This window comes from Gekko japonicus, unplaced genomic scaffold (genome assembly GCF_001447785.1).
Source record: "Gekko japonicus isolate JY-2015 unplaced genomic scaffold, Gekko_japonicus_V1.1 scaffold747, whole genome shotgun sequence".
Taxonomy (NCBI): domain Eukaryota; kingdom Metazoa; phylum Chordata; class Lepidosauria; order Squamata; family Gekkonidae; genus Gekko; species Gekko japonicus.
Window position 1 is genome coordinate 192847 of NW_015160231.1, and position 21746 is coordinate 214592.

Here is a 21746-nt window from a genome sequence, read left to right on the forward strand (position 1 = left end):
GATTTTTGTTCCTATGATGGTGAGACCCAGTTTCTTTGATACAGCAACTGGTAGGAAATAAGATGTGAAAGGTTGAATACCACCGGCTTAAGAAATGTTCACGGGGCCATTATAAACTTAGACTCAAGTTTTGCTCTACTTAACAACACCCAGCTGACACAAAATACTACAAAAGCATTTAATGTCCTTTCATGTTGAAAGAAAACAAGTATAAATAGAAATGGAAATTTCATTGGATTGGAAGGAAAAGCAATCTCAGCACATTCTGGATCTCTTGACTCTGTGTGCTTCTTCAGGAGCTTTTCGTTTTTTGCCATTCTGAAGATAGGCAGTGGCTTCGGGCAAACAATAGCAATCCATTGGCGGTGGTGGTTCCTTCAAAACACAAAAAGTTTGGGTTTTTAAAGAAATAAAGAAATAAGATGACTTTCAGTAGGAGCCCTCCATTAATCTTCGTGCCAAAATCCCCACTAAGTGTACATCACTCATATGCACGCGCACACACTAGAGTGAGATACCCGCAATTATGGCTTTCAAGAGCATTTCTCACATCCCCAAGTTCTTTCTCTCAGAATCACCACAATTTCTGCCCCAGTCTCCACTAGCATGCTGCTCTTTCTGGCATATTAGCTAAAGCCACAGATGGTGGCTGATCAGGAGACTGTTTTAGCGATAGGAAAAGGCATTCGGTGAAAAGGTCTCTTCAACAATGCTTCCAAGGATGAAGGAGAGGACCTATTCTCTTGAGTCTCTCTTCGCAGCTGCACTATGCAAACTCACTTCCAGCACAAGAGAACAGCAATGGAGAGGACAAATTATCCCTTGGAAAAACCATGATGTCCACCTGTTTCAAGAACTTTTCCTTTAATCTGAGCAAAGGAGCCAAGAGGGACTTAACTGTCACAGTCTGGACACGAGGGGACAACCCTAAACTCTTCTATTATGCACGCAGCTCCTTCCTGTTCCTAGGATGCAAAATCCCTTCTGGAACCCACTGCTTTTGGGTCATAGCTGCGATGTTCTAGAAATTTTGTCTGAAACTGTTCCATATTATGTTCCTGGAATGCAAACCTCTATAAGGTAGTCGGCAATATATTCGGGTTTCAGGCAGTTCACTCCTTGAGCTGCAGCCTCACCAACATTGACTCTCATATCTTCTGGCTTCAGTTTGTTAAAATCAGCAAAAAAGTGAGTGACTTCTCTAAAGAGAGTAGAAGAATAGCCAGACACCACCTGTAGATTTAAAATATAGAAGAGAAATCAAAGCACATCTGTAAGCTAGCATATGTTGAACACAATAGCAGTTTATTTACTGAAATGCAAGACTAGGTTTTTTCCCCAGGCACACCATCCAACCCCCCCTCCCAAAAAACTGGACATAACATTGTTAATGGGGCAGTTTTATAAGACTAGGTTTTTTCCCTAGGCACACCATCCAACCCCCCTCCCAAAAAACGGGACATAACATTGTTAATGGGGCAGTTTTACATTAAGGGTTGTCTTCCTTTCATGTAATTAAGATAGTAAATATTATATTTAAGACAGCATTTCATATGAAAGTTTGGGAAAGGAAGCAAGAGGCAGTCTGGTGCACAGCCTCCAGAGACTGCATGGGAGGGAAATCACAGCTGGCTTTAGCCTTGTGTTGTAGAAATATGGCCTCCTGCTAATGGTTGCTGTTCCATCTAGGCTCTGTTTGCCAGAGTCCCTAATCCCTGTGTTCCTCTGGCACCCACAGCACTTCTGTCCATTTTCCAGCAATGCCATCGTTCCCACCCTCCTTGAAAGCTCCCAGAAGGCAAGAGTGAGCAAAACCAGGCTGGTGTCACTACAACTGCTCTGTATTTCTCTGCAGTCTCCAAAATCATTCTGGAGGCTGTGAACCAGGCTATCTTGTCATTTAATCTTAAAGAACGAGTGGGACTTTATCTGGTGGAAGGTTCGCTTACTTGCCATGGACATCTTTGCAAGCAGCAAAGTCTGAATTATACCATTAAAGCAAAATACTTCCTTTTATTTTTAAAATGTGGCTTCAGCTCTCTGAACTTGCTTTCCTTTTTACGTAAGTACTTATTTGCAAAAGCTTAACTGTTTTCTTCCCAGTCCCCTTTTGTAAATGGAATTGCACCAGTAATGGGTACTGTGAAGTCTTATCAGTGGAAACTGACAGGGAACATTTCTGAAGCGAAGAGGAGGAGATTGGATTTACACCCCTTCCTTCACCACCCAAAGGAGTCTAAGGGCAGTTTACAATCTCCTTTCCCTTCCCCTCCCCAGAACAGACACCCTGTGAGGTGGGTGGGGCTGAGAGAACTCTTTTGAGAACTGCTCTTGACAGAATAGCTCTGAGACCGCCATGACTGACCCAAGGTCACACCAGCAGCTGCATGTGGAGGAGTGGGGAATCAAAACCGGTTCTCCCAGATTAGAGTCCACACTCCTAACCACTACACTAATTTGCCTCTCAAAGAGGTTTAATTGATTGAGGTTAATCCTCGAGATTAAAAGATTCAAGTGAAAAGAGGTGTTCCTGGTGTGGTAGAAATCCCTCCCTGTAGCCTACAGTGGAGTTTGCACAAGCCACAGCAATCCACCTTATCTGTGAGCACCAACAATACTGATAACTCGAACAGTCCAGCAGCGCACACGCACCTTTGCTCCTCCCGATTCCAAGAGACGCTTGAAGCCTGCTTCCTTAGCTGGGTCAACATTCAAAATAATCTTCCAGCCACTAAAGGCTCCCTACAAAATGAATCGTTTCGGGGAAAAATTATACAATACTGTGAAAAATTTAATCCCCCTAATTTATGTTTGTTTTCTTTGGGAGAACTTGTCTCTGCACAGGTATCTGCTGCCAAAGAAAGAGCATACATTTTTTTTAAAATCCCACACTCACTGTGAGTTGGTATATAGCTACAGGTGCTTCTTAGGTTTGTGCAGTGCTTACTTCAAGAGGCTTCAGGCCTAGAGTTGAATGCCTGCATCTCAATGTGAATGTAGAATCTCCAAACAAATACAGGGAACAGTCCTTACCAGTGCTACTCAAAAGTAAATCCCACTTTATTCAATGGGGCTCACTCCCAGATAAGCGTTTTTAGGACTACAATCCCATTAGAGGTGTATAAGCACAAAATAATGTGGGAAGAGTACTTTAAAGAGCTGGCTTCAGTGCTCTTTGTTTTCCCTGGGCACAGTCCACATCTAGAAATCGACAGGGATTGAACTCCATTCATTCGTCGGGGTGCCCTCTGATGGGCATGTGCAAAGTGCAAAGGTATACCTGTCTTTAGTTCAAATAGTAGTTCTTCAGGGCCAGTTGAGACACCATGGTCTGGGAGTATCTCAGACAAGCCACAGGCTCATATATGAATCTCCTTCTCTCTTCCTCCGTTCGTCCACATTCTTGTTTCCTCTAACCACTGTTTCCCGTGCAGTCCCTCCCAATCATACTTTATGGGCCTGCCTCAAACCCACCGTTTGGAACCAAGACTGTAGCCATGCAAATATCACAACACACAATGGTTAGAAAAAACTAAGAGGAGGGAAAGGGAGAGTACAAGACAGAGAAAGAGAGATGAGGGAATCCATCACACAGGCTAACCTTTTCTTTCATTAGAATTACTGGCATGTTACCAAGTTTTGTTCTGTCCTAGAAACATAATATGTACCAGGAAGAACATCAGAAATGAAAGCTATTAGCTCAGCAGCACATAAAAAAATAATCCCGTGCAATAAGAACTTTTAAAAGAAAAAAAAAACCCTAGAGGATCTTTTTGCAGTATTTTCCTAGGTCTTCTAGAGGTTGCAATAAGCTACTTTCAATCAGCTGGCAAGCTGTTTGAGACCCCTGCCAATGCACTCTCCTAGGTTTGATTGGATCTGTGATGCCTAAACCATTGAAAATCAAAACAGTTATGCTAGGCTTTGGGCTTCTCATAATAACAGGATTATCGCATGCTTGTACCCACAGGCATTGATAATGCCCACCACTACTGAAATGGTCTCCTTTGTTATGGGTAACTGATTTTCAAGTAACAGCTAAATGTCAGCAGCCCACCCTCCTCCGGTAAATCCAAAGAACATTTAAGTACCTCAGTAATGCCGGTCTCCTTTCTCCTTCTTTGTATCACTTTCCTCCATCTCATGGCTGCGACTGCTAATTTCTTCTGGATTATGCTCATCCCAGGAATAACACTGAGTATGCTGTTACTTCCCCATTCATAATCTTCCTCCTAGAATGAGAACAGGCTCTTATTCATAAAAATCTTTCCAAGTTTAACAGGAAATTTCGAATAAAAAGTCTCAAGAATGATAGAAAACAGAAAGAGTCCAGTAGCACCTTAAAGACTAATGAAATATGTGGCAGGGTAGGAGCTTTTGTGAGTTGCTGCTCATTTCTTCAGATACAGCTAAAAGAGGGCTCCATCTGTCCTATTAATTGGAAAGTGGTGTGATTTCAGTTGCCAAATGACATTAGCAGGCAAATGACAATAGTAGGTGAATTGTCATTTGCCTGCTAATGTCATTCGGCATCTGAAATCACTCCACTTTCCAATTAATAAGACAGATGGACTCCCATTCTAGCTGTATCTGAAGAAGTAAGCAGTGACTCACAAAAGCTCATAACCTGCCACATATTTTGTTAAACTTTAAGGTGCTACCGGACGTTTGCACTGCTAATTTCTTCTGGATTATGCTCATCCCAGGAATAACACTGAGTATGCTGTTACTTCCCCATTCATAATCTTCCTCCTAGAATGAGAACAGGCTCTTATTCATAAAAATCCTTCCAAGTTTAACAGGAAATTTCGAATAAAAAGTCTCAAGAATGATAGAAAACAGAAAGAGTCCAGTAGCACCTTAAAGACTAATGAAATATGTGGCAGGGTAGGAGCTTTTGTGAGTTGCTGCTCATTTCTTCAGATACAGCTAAAAGAGGGCTCCATCTGTCCTATTAATTGGAAAGTGGTGTGATTTCAGTTGCCAAATGACATTAGCAGGCAAATGACAATAGTAGGTGAATTGTCATTTGCCTGCTAATGTCATTCGGCATCTGAAATCACTCCACTTTCCAATTAATAAGACAGATGGACTCCCATTCTAGCTGTATCTGAAGAAGTAAGCAGTGACTCACAAAAGCTCATAACCTGCCACATATTTTGTTAAACTTTAAGGTGCTACCGGACGTTTGCTCTTTTTTACTGCTACAGACAGACTAACACAGCTACCCCTCTTGCTCTGTTTTAAGAGCAAGCCCACCTAGGTGCGCTTCTTATGTACAGAAAATGGCACTCAGATGGTCTCCAGAAAAGAAATTAAACTACTCATTCCAAAACACTTACCTCTTACAGACAAATATTAGAACAATTAGACCTAAGAGCAGGGACAGCTAAAACTTTTATCTTTCTCAGCGTTCACATATTAACACCATAATCCAGAGCACTCAAGGGCAGGTCAAATTATTACTGTCACCTAAAAGCCTGTTAAACAATCCTATTTAGAAACGTTCTGAAAATAACTTGCAAACTAGGTAGCAGAAGTTCATTTTTTAAGGACACACACACACTACTTAATTTCACGAACTTCACGTTCTCACTCTCCTGTTTATATTTTAGTTGCATTTTTAGGTAACATCAAAGGTAGTGTAACAACCCACTCAGACCAGGGAAACTATAAGTACTAGACATACAATTATGCAAATTAATACAAGGATTTGTCTTGGCACTTTAACATAGCAATAAATGCACAATGCACATCTAATTATACATCACACAAACATGGTGATCACATCCAGTCCAAAGGTCTTAAAATACTAGGATCCCCGGTGACGGTCAATGCAAGGAAAACATTTTGATATGAAAAGCATTTTCATTAACCAAACCCTTGGTTAGTTTTAATTGAAACTTTAATTTTTGTGCCCCTGTATTCTCTAAAGACAGACTGATCTCTTCTTCCAAAGGGACTGATGAACCTAGTGAAAGAATGGGTTGGATCCTGAACATCACTGGCATGACATGTTGACAAATAAAGATCTGTTCTGCCTTCCCTTCCCCCCTTGATAGTTATAGAGGCACTGTGCCCTGTGATCACAAAAAAGGTAAGGAGGTGTTTTTTGGGGGGGGGCATGTGGACCAAAGGCAACACAGGCGGTTGCAGTAAGGAAGGGAGGGCAGTGGGTAAAACCAGTTCTCCTGTCTTTTGTCAGTGGCATGTTTGCTGGTGTGAAAGGGAGACAGGGTTAATTTCACCCATTTCTTCCTCATTACAGTCACCTGTGCTGCATTGTGGTTTGAACATGCAGGTGGCCTTAAACACACACACACACACCCCAGCCTCGCTGGTTTGGTGCTCAAAGGGGCTGCTGGTAGAAGAGGAAGGTGGAAAAGATCCACCTTTGCTAGTTCTACTTGTGGTTTGTAAGATCCAACCCTGGGTTCTTTGCAAAGCAGCATACATTTAAAAAAAATATGTTGTCATGTTATATATCAAAACAGGATAAGAGAGTAAAAACACATGCAGGGCTTCCACCAGAAACAGATCTAACTTCCCAAAAGAAGAATACCATGGGGAAAAAGAATGGTTGACAGAGCAGTCAGAGGCAAAGGAGCAGGAGCAGGATTTAACGATGGATGGAGAGTGGTGCATCCGAGCCAACAGGCAACTGGGGAAATGAAGTGATGGGAGCCCGGGACCAGCATCCTGGAGGCCTGGTTCAAATCTCTTCTTCCCCTTGAAGTTCCCTGGGTGAACAGGGCCAGCTGTTCCCTCTCATCTTAACTTACTTCATGGGATTGGTACAAGGATAAATAAGGGAGAGGAGAACTATGAATGCCACCTTTGGGGGAAAGGGCAGAACAAAAAAGAGACAGACGCTGAGCCCCACCCTCTTACTCCTCAGATAGTTTGCTCTGGTAATGTAGATCAGGCGTGCCTGGAAATCAAGGATGCACTGTTGTTTAAGTAAAGCATGCCATAAACCCATGGCTCTCTAAATGAAGACATCTGAAGTAAGACATCTTCCCAAGACCTATTTCCAGAAGTTATGAACATTAAGTTTAAAAAGTAAGGGAGCTTTAAACGATCTAAAGTGCCAATAATGGCATTAAATACCTCCACGAAGCGCCGTGCTGTCCTACATGCCTCCAGGTAGGAGCGATGGAGCACCCACTTTCCAGCTGCCATGGATGCCAAGAATTTCTCATTGCGAAGGGGGCTTCCCACAACTGTGTGTGTACAGCGAGGGTCAAAGCACTGTTTCTCAAGCACCACCCCGCCTAAAGAAGAGAAGAGAAGGAGAATGGATTCTAGCTCCAGTTCATTAAAGAGGCAACACTAAAAGGGTGACATCTAAGAGACGAAAGCCTGTTTTATAAACCAGATAGCAAGTTCTGTATACACTCAGCAATGCAGAATTAGCATCTAAGCAGAGAACCCCAGCAGCGTTGCGAATGTCTTACCCAGCTCTTCAATTAAATGGGAATAATCAATGCGCTCTTGGGGGTTAAGGGAAGACAGCTGGAATCTGCGCTGTTTTTCTGGTTCATCATCAGACTTCTGGTCTGTTTTAATGACCTGCAAGACAAAATTTGGGGGCACATGCAAAAGAGAGATAAACCAATGAATCTGATGTCTAGCGGTTTATTTGCAAATCACCCATGCTCTCACATACAATGTAACCCAGTCATATGCACTGAGACTATATTTGGTAAGCCGCTCGAGAGAGCCTCTGGGCAAATTTTGTCGGCTCCCCCAAACCCCCCCCCCGATGTTTGTGCTCAAGTCTAAATTGTAAAGAGAAGCTTACAATAAAAATCCTTTTACTCTGAGCAACTGCTGCCAGCTAACATGCCAGAGGAAAATCCTATCTCTATGAAATATGGGAAATACAGGGAAGCATGAGACTCAGTGGCAAAGAGCCAGAGTGTTCCACAAGATTAGAATTTCGGTACTAAAGCTTGATAGAGCTGTGTATATTTCAGCAAATCCAACAGACTTTTCAATCACAAGAAAAACAATTCATTAACTCTTGCTCTTCATTACTGGAGTTATGGGTACTTCTTTTCCTATTCCAACTGCTCCATGACTGTCTAGCTAGCAGGACAGATAAGATTATAGGAAGGAGTTAAAGCAACGGCTAGGCAGCTAGTGAAATTAAATGCTGACTGCTTCTTGTAACTGGTTATCTGTAAGTTAAGTTTGATTGACAGTTAAGAAACAACGCACAGGAATAAAATTTCATCAGTTCAAGCGCCTGCTTGATGAACACACAAAGCCGCCTTATACTGAGTCTGAGCTACTAGTAGCCTATCGAGGTCAGCAATGCATTACCCACTCTACATGGTAATGGTCCTCCAGGGTCCCAGCCAGTGTTCCCTCTAAGCTGAGTTAGTGTGAGCTAGCTCACAGTTTTTTAGCCTCCGGCTCTTGGTTATCTGTAGTTTAAGTTTAATTGACAGTTAAGAAACAACACACAGGAATAAAATTTCATCAGTTCAAGCACCTGCTTGATGAACATACAAAGCCGCCTTATACTGAGTCTGAGCTACTAGTAGCCTATCGAGGTCAGCAATGCATTACCCACTCTACATGGTAATGGTCCTCTTTCCAATCCTGTTACTAGAGATGCCAGGGATAGAACCTGGGGACTTTTGCAGGCCATGCAGCTTCTCTACCAGTCCCACCTCTAAATGGCATACCTTTTCTTTGGGCTGTGGAGCCACAGGGGGATTTGCAAGTGGAAAGGCGATGGCAGGAGCCTGTGGTGTCGGGATCTGAGTATCCTCTTTGACAGGAGTTTCTGGATCTCTAGATACTGCAGGTTCTGGGACCTCAAGTAGATTTATTACTCCAGGATTGTTAACGTCTACAAAGCAAACAAACAAAAAAAACCCCACCAAAAATAATAATTTTGTTTGATTGGAGAACAAGACAACCTTGAACTGTTCTCAGCACAAGCCTTTAGTTAGAAAGAAAACTTATTGATTTTAAATGGGATTTCTTTCCAAGTAATTACATTCAGGATTGCTGCCTAAGCATTCATTGCCTGCAGAAATTAGCAGGTCAGTTCTTTGACTGCTTCAGTGTTTTTCAAGTTAGACAAAAACATGTATGCAAAAATCTGTATCCATAACTATTTAATGTGATTCTTCAGTTAAACAAACATGCCTTAGGCTCTCAGCTATATTATGCTGCTTTATTTCTTTCACCCCACAACCCAGTTCCATTCCAAACACATCCTTAGGCAAATTTCATAGTTCCACACTAATGAGATTTGCAGTATATAAACAGGATTTCAAATACAACCAGGGTGTGTTTGAATCGAACAAAGAATGATTTTCTAAATTAAATATCAATACCCTCTGACAAAAAAAAATCCAAGCAGATGGTTATCTAACAACAAACCTCTGACACGTCAATATAGAAAAGGGTGATAAATTAAGCTGGTAAACTGTACTCCTTCTATCACCAAAATAGCTTGTCTTTAGACTTGGTATACAGTCATAAATGTGGTTAAAGCATACTTGGCCTGGTGGAGGGACACATGACAGAATAGGGCATCACTATTTTTTTTAAACCCTCCTGGCATATAGAATATTAGAATTAATTCTTGCTTATCCCCCCCACCAACAGGGTGGCACCTGTGTGCAGGGATTTTAAGAAACAAAAATCTAACCAGGAACATTCAAAAATACAAATGCTTATTGGGGGTCTGAAGCTGGATATGTGTTCATTACTGACAATCTCTCCAAATCTGAACCTACCTCAGCCAAGGAAACTGTAGAGGTATTCACCAAACTAATTCCTCAAATAAAATAAAAAGGTAGTAACTAACACCACTAGTATAAAATGCAGCACATTCAGCTTCCTTTTTATAGTGATAACAGGGAATCAAAGACTGCAGTTACATCCACCCACTCTTGTACTCTCTCCGTACCCATTTCCACAATTTCGGTATCTGTTAGGGATTTCCCAACTGAGGGGTCGCCTGTTTGTTCAGAATACTGTGATGGGCTACTGGGCCACTGTAGGTGGCTGGCAAGTCTTGCTCTCTCTTCTCTTGCAGTGGGGTCATCCCAAATAATTTGTTCATTCTGGGATGGCTCTGTGTTCACGTCCATCACCACTTGACGGGACTGTCTAAGGAACAAAATAAACAATGGCGATGAGCACAGTATTGATGCTCTGCGCATGAAGTTAGCACTACTGCAAGTGACCACAGCTAAAAATGATACACTTCTATGTAAAAGTAGAACCAGAATAGATTTTTTAAAGTATACATGACAGAAAATAGTTAGCAGGCACAATTATGTAATTTCAGCTATGCATAATAGTAAAGCTACCGATTACTGGGACGCTGAAGCTCTGAAACAAAAATTACACAGTTAGTGCAAAATTGTAAAAACAGGCTTAATCTGCATACTTTGCCAGGTTGCAGATTTTACTTTTTAAAAATAACTCCTGAAGAATGTGCAATATTGATCCCTCTCAAGCATTTAACAGGTGTTCACAAGTAAATATATTGGTTTGCCAAGAAAGAGGGGAGAAAACATGGTCAAGGTAACCACAGAAGAGGCTCTGATTGACTGCTAGGGAGAAGAAAATGTCCCTTGGCAAAACATACAGATCACTGTTTCTCTGGCCAAGGTTCTAGGGAATGAACATGGCTAAAAGCTACATATCTCCTGCTTGCTATTACAAGTTCTCCTCAAGATGTTATCAGGTTGTCGCAAAACAGCACCAGCGACCTTGTTAAAAAGGGAACAGGCACGTAGACTGAAACCAAGCGCTTCCTTCTCCCTACCAAAGAGGCATTTAACTTAGCATAGATTACCCGTTGGGTAGAGACCAACAAGGTTTTCCAGGACATAAGCTTTTGAGAGTCAGAACTCTGACTCTCCGTGAAACCGCTGGGAAGTGTGCACGTAGTGAAGAAACACCATGCTTACATTCTAGAGATTAGATGGAGATCCTCCCACCCAAAGCAGCATGGTTGTGCTCCCAAGTATACAGAACCCTCCTTCTGTCTGTAGATCACATGGCTGGATTGGGTTATGCAGCATCTCCAGAATTTTTTTGATTGTTTGTTCTATACAATGGTGCAAGCTAGATGCTACTTTGGTGGGGAAAGTTCCCCCCAGGATTCTTATCATGTGCTTGAAATCTGCGGGCATCTCTTTGCACAACTGCTGCAGGGTAGATTTCAAAGAGTTCTGCTGCACAAATATTCCTCACTTTATTGCAGTCCTTGTCTTACTATACATTTCCAGGTAAGAGACCGATCTCCTAGCATTCTGGGCATGTCTTGGGTGTGCCAAGTGCACCCGCTTTCCTGCACCTGACCTGCAGCCATCATTCATTTAGGTTCGGTTTGTAAACAAAACAAACCACCAAAACAAAGTCCAGATAGAAAAAAGGATTTCTCTCAGTCAATCTGTGATTAGGTGCACACTTGCTCCGGTGCTCCGCCAGCTGCACAGGCTCCAAACTGAGTACCAGGTCAGGTTTAAGGTTTTGATGTTGACCTTCAAAGCCCTACTTGGTCTGGGACCAACATATCTGTAGGACCACCTCTCCCAGGATGTCCCAGCTGGTGATTCCCAGCCTGGTGGAATTCTCTGTGAGGGCCCTGCATTGTCTGCTCTGAATGGAAACAGCTCTCCAGGGTCTCAGGCAGAGAAAGATAAACGTGTAGGAAAGAACATGCCAGGTTCTCCATTTAAACTTTTTGATCAATGTCCCAGAAATGACCAGTTAGGACGAGAGAGAGGTACTTGAAGCGCGTTGACCCAGAAGTCAAGAACTGTCTTAAAGACTAACAAAATGTATTTCAATGTAAGCTTTCATGAGTCAGAGTTCACTTCTTCAGATACCTGAAGCATCCACCGACATACAATATTCATTTCTTAAAATAAATTAATTTAAGCCTGCACCCAATATCCCTGTTCCAACAGCAGTTTGTTTATTTTAAAATACTGATATCCCGCTTCTCCTTTAACAGTCCAAGGCGGCTTAGATAACAACCATAAAATATCATCAGAAAATTCACATTACAATAATGTCAACAGCAGCTCAAGCCATGGCAAGAATGTAAATACAACTGCCAGTGCATTAAATACAGACACACCAGGAAAAAGCCCTCTCTGACAGCAGAGCAGGAAGCTCCGTCTCCCTGAGGAAAGTTCCGCCACCAGCATCATGAAATCCTTGGATACAACCCATTACGTCTAAAGATACAGACCAGCAATTGGAATTATTTTTAATAAGTTATTTCTTGTCATTCTCAGGACTGTCAAAATGTTGGGGGAAAACCAAGACTTTGGTCCCTGAAAGCTATGTTCACTCCCCATATGGGCCCCGTAGAACACTGTGTTCTGCCAGCCAGCATCTCCTGCTCGTCCCTGGCCCTAGGGATGTCTGACTTGCCTCAGCTAGGGCCAGGGCCTTTTTGGCCCTGTGTGGTGGAATGAGCTACTTTATAAGATCAGGGCCCTGCGGAACCTATTACAGTTACGCAGGGCCTGCGAGACGGAGCTCTTTCGCTAGGCCATTAGTTGAGGCAGTAGGCATCCATTTTTATTAAAAAAAAACCCATGACTGCAGATCCTAAAAGCCAGATTGGGACCACACTATCTGCCACTGAGGCATGTTGTTATTTTAAATGCAGATGATTTTATTGAATTAAGGCTGATGATTTTATGAATTTTAATTGATTATTGTAATATGTTTTAATTTGTAAATCTGCATTAATTGGTTGGTACCCACCCTGAGCCTATAATGTGGGGAGGGTGGGATATAAGCCCAATGAAATAAACAAATAACCTGGTCAACTGTGGTGATTAATGCTTCAACTAGAGCCACTCACGTGGCCTAAGAAGTGAGCCACTTTCCAGCCATTGACCATTCAGCCATGCAGACAGCTGTAGTAGAAACTTCAAAGTCTCTATCAAAGTTTTCTAGGACTAAAGTCCAGGAATCCAAACTATGTTCAGACACCCACAATACCTTAATGCTTCCAAGACTCTACTGCGGCCGTTACGCAGAGGACGAGGACCATCTGGAGTTGTCGGAGAGTTGTCAAAACCATTTCGGGACAAAGGGGTCCTTTGTCCTTGTAGTTTCTCTAAAGATGTAGCAGTCATAATTTCTTGTAGCTGCTTTTGGAAGTTCTCCCTCATTTCCAAAGTCTGTGTTAAAACTTGGAATCAAGAAGAAAAAAAAGTAAATAAATAAAAGGTTATATCAATTATACCAAATGCCATGTAATTAAAGCCAAGGTTTATCAGATGTGCAAATATTCTCTTTTCACATTGCATTCATTGAGAAAATCTAGAATATTGATGGCAGGTGCCAAGCAACACACAATAACACATGTGCATACATGCAGACACAGACACATAGATATACAGAAGTTACCTCCTTTTGATTCTTTTTCCTCTTTTGCAATAGCAATTGCCTCACTCACTTGATCCACAGTAGCATCTTCTAGTTTGCTTCTGTCCATTGAAATACTCTGAAACAGTTAAAGTGATTTGTGTCTTACATTTACGTTTGGGAAGAGAAGTATTGTTAATCTATTTATCTAGAGTACTAAATATATTTACTCACACAACTACACAACGGTAAATCTGTCCTGAATTTCCACGATGATGAGCTCTAAGGATGCTGTGTACCCGACAAATGTTTAGGCTTTTATACAATCTGTCCATCACAGCACCCTCCTAGTTTTTGTTACACTGTAAATGCTAAATGCCAGAGAGAGAGAGAGAGAGAGAGAGAGAGAGAGAACCCTCCCCAACCTTCAGAAGCTACATAAATTTCTAGATTTTAGAACATTACGTGAAAACAATTCATTAAGCTGGTGACTGCTCAGCAAGCCCTGAAGCCTGCTTCCAGTCCGTAGGAGCTCGCCTACAACAGAACCAACAGAAAAGGCTCTCCACTGGCTCCGGGGGGGACTTCAGGTTTTGCTGAGCAGAATGGTAGGATAGGAGCCAGTAGCTGCTTTGGTATTTGTACATTCCAGCTGAATGACCAAACCTAATTTAAAAACCCACCAAAAACACCACAATCAGACCTTCTATACCTCCTCTTCCTTTCCAGATTTTCTAGCCGAAGCGAGCCTAGTTGAGACTCTGTCATCTTGTACACCACTAATGTCCAGGCTCATTTTGGGATTGTAGGTATGTGGATAGAGAGACTCAGGTAGTCGTTTACATGCTTTTGCACACTGGGGGGGGGAATGAACAGAAACACAGTTAAGAAAGAGAGGGATTAATGTTGCAGACGGGGATACGGGCAAATAAATTTTGGAATCGCTGGAAGGGTATTTTTTGTTTTGTCCACTATGACTGTTCCGCAAAGGTTGACTCAGTTGACACTACACAACGAAGAGTCTTGTGGCACTTTAAAGACTAAGAGTTTTGTTACAGCATTAGCTATTGTGAACTAGAATCCATTTTGCCAGGTGTGTTAAATGTTATCCTCCATTGGCACATGCATGTGTATGTGTTTGAGCGTACTGTCTACACACACACACACAAAATGTTTGTGACCAAAACCCAAAGGGTAAATAAAGCATTTATTTTTGGATTAGACTTTTTAGTCTTGTCTTTTATGGCCACAGGAAAGTGGCAGAGAGAAAGAACAACATCACAATTCTCACCATATGGCAATGAGTAAGAAATATCTGTTGAACTGTGATCTTAACCAGCAGGAGATATAAGAATTGCTTTCTACAGTTCATGTAACTTTAACCCTCAACTCTGCCACAGTCCACAGAGGTCGGCTGTCTAGACTTTGCCCCTTCCATGCCCAGATCAGTCACTTCTGTCTCATTGTTGCCACAACGAATGGGGCCTCTCTATCAATTTTTGAGAATCACTGGTATTAGTTTTCGAGGAGACAGCTGTATGTCTTTCTCTTTCTGAAGCACAGTTCCTTTTCGTAGTTACACTCACTAACAGACAAGCAGCAAAGATTATGGTTTGCTTCTACTAACACACAATCATGGCTTTGAACACCATACTAGAATCTTGCAGCTGTACAGGATACTCATTATGTATGTCCAATTTGATCCTGATTCACATATTTTTTTAAAATAAGAAAAAAAAGTCAACCCACATTAACTTATCTTTTGACATTTTAGTGTGGGGGGTGCTATTTCGCCATACCTCCAAAAGCCAGATATCTGATACTATGTGTATGCCTCTTTCTTTAACAGATCTGTATTCCCGGTTGCTATCGTTTTGCTTTCCCTGGTAGATGAAATGAGTGACAGTTTCATCAAAACTCCACCTAGAACAGATGTAAGATACCAATTACATGTTAAATAATTGCCATTTTCTGGGGGGAGACCTACTTGTCGTTATCAGAATGCCAATTCAGTAATTTTAAGTTCTTAAAACTCTTGATTCGATCTATTTTAATTTAAAACAATCCCATCTGGAACAGTCCTTAGATAGACTGCATCTGCCATATCCCAGTGCAATAATCTAACACACCCCATTTTCCCGATGGTGCACACCAATGATTGAAACTCACCCACACGCATCACTTTAAGATCACCTGTTCTCAGGTATACAGAAATTAATACTCATCCAATCTTTCACATCTGACAACTACATTTCTAAGGACATTATTATTTGTTATCATTTACTTTGAGATTTATATCCCACCCCTCCCCCGCAACGCAGAGGTCGGGGTACCTCACAGTATTTTTAAAAGTACAATAAAACCATAAGGTTCATCAGTAAAATAGCTAAAATGGTTACAGTCTTGACGTTCTCCCAGTACCTAGAAAATATTCAAAAGAGAAAACGTCTGGCAAACCAATTACAGCTGAAAACAATAGTTCTAGAGATTTCATGTTGCATCCAACTTAATGGAACAACCCAAGAATTAAAAACATTGTGCTTATTACTTCAAAAAAAATTATTTTAGCTCAGACGCCAGGATTTTCAACTGAACTGATTTAATAACATTTTTGAAAATGTATTACAACTTTCATAAAAAGGAAAACTGCTGTCTAAAGGGAAGCAAGCCCTGAGCTGGACAGCCTAGCCTAGTAAATGGATGGGGTTCCTCCAAGGTATACCAGGGTCATGGCATGAAGGCATGCAATGGCAAGCCACCTCTGAATGCCTGTTGCCTTGGAAAAAACCCCGAGGCTACCATACGTCAACTAAAGGGAAGCAAAGGCAAATAAGCAAAAGATTCAGCTCTTACTCTTCTCGACTGCACATGTACCTGTAATCTCCTCCAAGGGAAGCAGTAACTGCATTCAGCTCACTCTGCCTTTTACTGAGCTTTTTACTCACACATATGACAACACCGGTTAGAGGAGCCAGGGGATCTGTTGAGTCTGCCTCCTACACAAATGGTTTTAGAAGGGGAGACAAAAACAGGCAGGCATGTGTTGAATACCTCCAAGGAAAATTCACTTATTGAATCACTCTTCTATCCATCCACACCCCATGTTATCTCACCCTTCCTCCCAGGACACCAGAATGGCATACATGGCTGTCTATTTTATACTCATAACCACCCAGTGAGGTGAGTTTGGCTGAGAGGGAGTAAATGAATAAAAGAAATAACAGGCCCAAAAGTCATACAGAAACGTCAGGTCAGAGTTAGGACTTGAACATGAGTCACCCAGATCCTAGTCTGACACTGTGCCACATTTAATTAAAAGCAAATGATTTTTAATGCAAGATAGTAGACGTTATTTCCTTTCAGCAGCACCAAGTTTATGAAGGCATCTCCAAACACACTGTCAGCATTGTCATTAAAAACACTGATGACTCTTTCGGAATGGGAGAGACCGTCTTCCAACCACCACCCTCCCCACAGGTGACTGACCCTCTGAAAGCTAGCAAGATTGACCAGGTCCCTGCTCAATGAGTGTGCACACAGCCCAAAGTGGCTTGGAAGTATCAGTGGGATGAAGCTGAAGTGTGTAGTTTCTCCCTTCCAGTTAATGCACCACAGCATCCATGTCATGATTCACCCCACTGAGCCATGTAATGTTTATAATAGCAAAAACTGCCACGGAGATTAACAATTCCTTGTGTGCAAATAAGCAGTACTCAAAAATTCAACGAATAGATGCCACTGCATACGGATGTCTCCTCAAGCCTACAAGCAAAATGAAAATCTCAGAACTACCACTTGTGGAGGTGCAGCCTTCAGCTGAGGACTGGCACTCAGAGCAGCCGTTTGCCGCGTGCTGTTTGCCAAAGCCAGCTTTAAGTTCCTGCCGATGACTTCAGAAAGAGGAGTGCTCAGTTTTCTGTTGCGCCGGTTAGAACCCTCTGGGGTTTCCAAAGCTGCTAAAGCATCCTGAAAAGGGGGTAAAAGATATACACTCGGTTTACAAAAATTCTCAGTTTGAAACTCTCTGCAAGCTGAGAATGATTTACTTATTAGTGGAGTGGTTCAACTCTTTTCTTGTCGTTGAGTAAATAATTACATCGCTTCTCGGCCTTTTGGCTAAGATCAATTAAATAATTACAGGGGCATTTTGACAGTCCTCTTGACTAAGAATGGCACTAGTCTTGCCGGTGGTGCACTGGAATTCCAAAGAAGAGGTAAAGAGAATCACTAATACCCTTAGGCCTGATGCTAGGCGCTCAGACAGAGCATCCAGCCCTAACACCACTATACTGCCAATGAGCAAGAGGGTACTCCATGAAATGTTTTTTTTAAAAAACGTAACACAGAGAAGTGAAATTTTACTTGAGACAATAACAGATTGCATCAGCTTTTATATGAAATCAAATACAAGATAAAAGTCAGTAGAATGTTTTCAGTGAATCAAATTTCTGATGGGACTTTCCCCTCAGACCAGACCAGATTAATTACAAATATGAGTGATCACAGTTCAGTCTACCACTGCCAAACATTTTCCTTTGTTCTCTTAAAAGTTTGTTTCCCCCTCTATGAACAGCACCCATTTCCCAGGTCATTTTGCGCCGTTTCAAAACTAATAGATTAAATGAAAGGTCAGAAATCCCAGCAAGCGCAAGCCAACTCTTGAGATTGCCAGAAGTCTTGAAATAGTTTTACAAGGGAGAAACAACAGCATCATTGCATTCCCTGCAGACTGTAATATCAGTACTCCAAGCGATGGGTTGGATCCAGCTATCCTCTCTGATTTCAGGAAAGCTGATTCCAAGGGTTAGAGGACCCCGCATGGACTAACAGCCACGTAGGTTGTGGGCCTGCAATGTAGAGGGGGAAGTGTATGCCTCTTCCATCAGCACAACACAACGGAGGTGATTCTGCTCCCCTTCCTCCTCGTCAGCACATGGCTATTAATCCACACTGGTGCCATGACCTTGGAAATCAACTGTCCTGGCGTTAGAAAGGACTGATGGGGCGGTGGGGGGGGGTTAATGCAGGAAGGATCTGTGATCCACGCGCTTACAGACGATCGAATCTGACCCACTGAGAGGACTGACTTCTTACAAAGCATTATTCAAAGTGTTTTTGGTTTATTTCTTATTGGAGTTTACCATATTTTAATAGTTAACATCCCACTGTAATGACTGGGCACAACCCACACTTCCTTTTAAAACAACAAAACCTTCACTCAAGATGGTGCCCGTTGTTATCAACCTGCTGGGAGTGACCAGCAAATGTTAACATGCCAGTGCTCTCCACTCCCCAACACTGAACACTGGAACAAGATCTCCAAGACATTTACGAGATCCGGTTCCGGTTTGCCGAGGGAAGTTGTGTGTGAGAGCTTCTCCCACATACTTTCAGACCTTTTGTTCTAATAAGGACTTTAAATAGCTCTTCAAGTTTCTCTCGTAGCGAGAAACTTGGCAAGGGGTGCTTACAACGGCGGAGGAGGGTGGCGACTCCCCTCTAGCTTTGTTGTGAACTCCAAAGCAAAGAACAAAAAGGAGACTCGACGGAGAGATTCGCCGAGCTGCGGACAAGCCCAAGAGAACTACAGAGGAACGAGTCAGAAAATTACAGCAACCCGAAGCTAAGTGTTTTCAACAAACTACAACTCTAAAAGGGGTGGGAAAAAGACTGTGACAAAAAAGGGGGGTGGTCCGCAAAAATTAGTAAAGGGAACAGATACAGCATTCTTATAGAGCGGCTATAGAAAGGAACAGGGACAGATAGAAATAGAGGGTGCTACGGGCGAAAAACGGACGAATGATAACGATAACGAGGGACACACAGCTTAAAAAAGTAAAGTAAAGGGATTCAAAAATATCATTTAGGTGTTAAAAAAAAAGTATACACTCACTTTGTTTTCTCTTTTGTGCACTTTCCCCTTAAATCCTGGAGATAAGGAACAGCTGTTGGCAATAAACGCGGCGAGAGAAGAGGAGAAAAGCGTGGTGCAACCGGAGAGCAGAGAGCGGTGACGTCAGAGAGCGCGACAAGCGAGAAAGGCGGGGGCCGAGCAGAGGAGCAGAGGGGAGACGCAATCAGAGCGAAGCCGAGGGAGAAAGGAGGGGGAGAAGAGGAAGAGGGGAAAAAATTAAAACAACGAGGCTTCGTCGTCGAGATCGGGAGTGCGCCACCCAGTGGTGAGGAGCAGAAGAACAGAGGAATACAAGGACGAACAGGAGCTCCGTGGCTACGTTGGTGAGGGGCTATTAAAGGGACAGATGAAGAGAGTACATTTAAAGGGACATTTAAAGAGACGGCAATACTGAGTGAAAGCTGCATAGTGATAATTAACTAAACCTGGTGAAGAATAATAGCTAACAAAAGAAGTAGATATCAGAAAAAAGTTTAAGAGGGGGGAAAACAATAACAATTACATTAATAATAATAATAATTTTAAAAAAATAAATTAAAAATAAAGAAATAATAATAAAAAATAAATTAAAAATATATACACACACACAAAAAAGAGATCTGATCTAGAAAAAGCTATTAACCCATCAACCTAATATTCTAAGTAAAGCTCAGCTAGAAAGTTTATTCTTGCACGACTAAACCGATTAAAATGGCATCAGGTCTAGGCCCAGGGAGTACAAGGAAGGGTTCAATACCATCACCTAAACAGGGGCTAGCCACGGGACAACTAAAAACAGCACCTCCAACTCCAGCATCACAAACAAATGTACAAGAAATCAAGATGATGATGCAGGAAACAATGCAAAATATGTTAGACAATGTCATACCAACATTGTTAAAAAAAGAACTTGAACCATTAAAGGAAAAAATAGAGGAAGTTACAAACCAAATATCTAAACAAATAACAGCTGAAACCATGGAAATTAAAAAGAATTAAAAAGCAATTAAAGGAGAATAAGCAAGAAATTCTTAAAATTGCCGCAGATAATGAAACAACAAAGGGGAAAATACAGGATATAGAGGAAGACATACAGGAAATCAAAACAAGAGAAAATAAGATTGAAGACTCTCTGATTACTCTGGAAATGGACAACATTTATAATATGGTGCCAAAACATACCAGAGTCTGTAGGAAAAAACCTAAAAGAAGAATTAGCACAAGCACTGACAGACCAACTAGAAGTAGCGACAAAAGAAGAGATTGAAAACAACATAGAAGCGATATATAGAAGGAACTCTGCCCATGCCAAGAAACATAAGCTACCCCGCAAGGTCCATGTGAAGTTTTACAAAAGGGAAATGAAAGAAAAGATACTTAGAGCCTCATATGATAAGAAGGTTACCATCCAAAACACAGAAATAAAAATCTTAAAGGAAGTGCCATGGAGAGTTAGAGAAAGGAGGCAATGCTACTACACGCTAACAGACATATTGAAGGCAAACCAAATAAATTTCAGATGGTTAGTACCAGAAGGAGTTTTGTTTGAATATAAGGGAAGAAGACAGAGGTTAGATTCAGTCTTCAAAGTGGAGAATTTCCTTGACAGGAATGGAGAAGACTTGGGATGGCAAGGAGATGAGAATGAGATGAAGACGGAAATGGAGAAACAGAATCAGAATCTGAAGAACCTAAGGAAGATCAAGAAATAGAAAAGCAAAACCAACCAAAAGACAAAAAACAAAAAAAAGACAAGAGACCAGGGCAACACGAATTCTAACAAGATTTCAATTTAGAAAAAATGCAAAACAGAATGTAGACAAAAATGGAAAATACTAAAAAATTTAAAATATTATCGATTAACATAAATGGGCTTAACAGCCCTCAGAAAAGAAGAAGAACCTTTCACCAAATGAAAAAACTGCAAGTAGATGTAATATGCCAACAGGAAACCCACATAAAAAAAGGGGAAGAGAGATATTTAACATGTAATAAATTAGGAAAAGTATTTGTGGCTACAAACGAAAAGAAAAAGAACGGAACAGCAATTTATGTTAAAGAATATTTAAATCCAGTATTGGTGCATCAATCAGAAGATGGAAGAATAATAGCAATTAAGATCATAAGAAGGGGAATTGAAACACTAATTGTCAACATTTATGCACCAAACCAAAACCAAGAACTGTTCTTTAAAAATCTAAAACAGCTTGTGTCAAATTTAGACTGTACAAATATATGTATAATTGGTGACTACAATGCAGTATTAGACCCAGAACTTGACCGGAAAAAAAGAAGTAAAAATGTAAAAGCGGGACAGAGTCTACACAAAGTATTTATACAACTGGCAGAAGAACATGGTCTAGTAGATGCTTGGAGAGTGAGGAATATAAAAAAGAAAGACTTTACCTTCTATTCTAATAGGCATGACTCTTGGTCGCGTATAGACATGGCCTGGGTAACTGTTAACATGTTGGGAGAAATG

The 21746-nt window shown here is 41.5% G+C and overlaps 1 protein-coding gene across 1 annotated transcript in view; it reads right to left on the reverse strand.

Annotated features, from left to right (window-relative positions):
* Positions 1-238: 238 nt before the first annotated feature.
* TOPBP1 (topoisomerase (DNA) II binding protein 1) overlaps positions 239-21746 on the reverse strand; it is a 40417-nt gene continuing 18909 nt past the window's right edge. Inside the window, exons 15-28 of the mRNA XM_015412240.1 lie at positions 17164-17337; positions 16246-16367; positions 15171-15294; positions 14084-14227; positions 13414-13510; positions 13003-13195; positions 9935-10137; positions 8697-8863; positions 7458-7572; positions 7111-7274; positions 4092-4232; positions 2653-2742; positions 1072-1233; positions 239-375 (exon numbers count right to left, since the gene is read on the reverse strand). Of these exons, the coding sequence (XP_015267726.1) occupies positions 256-375; positions 1072-1233; positions 2653-2742; positions 4092-4232; positions 7111-7274; positions 7458-7572; positions 8697-8863; positions 9935-10137; positions 13003-13195; positions 13414-13510; positions 14084-14227; positions 15171-15294; positions 16246-16367; positions 17164-17337 (2016 nt within the window). The 3' untranslated portion in view covers positions 239-255. The remainder of the gene's footprint in view (positions 376-1071; positions 1234-2652; positions 2743-4091; positions 4233-7110; positions 7275-7457; positions 7573-8696; positions 8864-9934; positions 10138-13002; positions 13196-13413; positions 13511-14083; positions 14228-15170; positions 15295-16245; positions 16368-17163; positions 17338-21746) is intronic.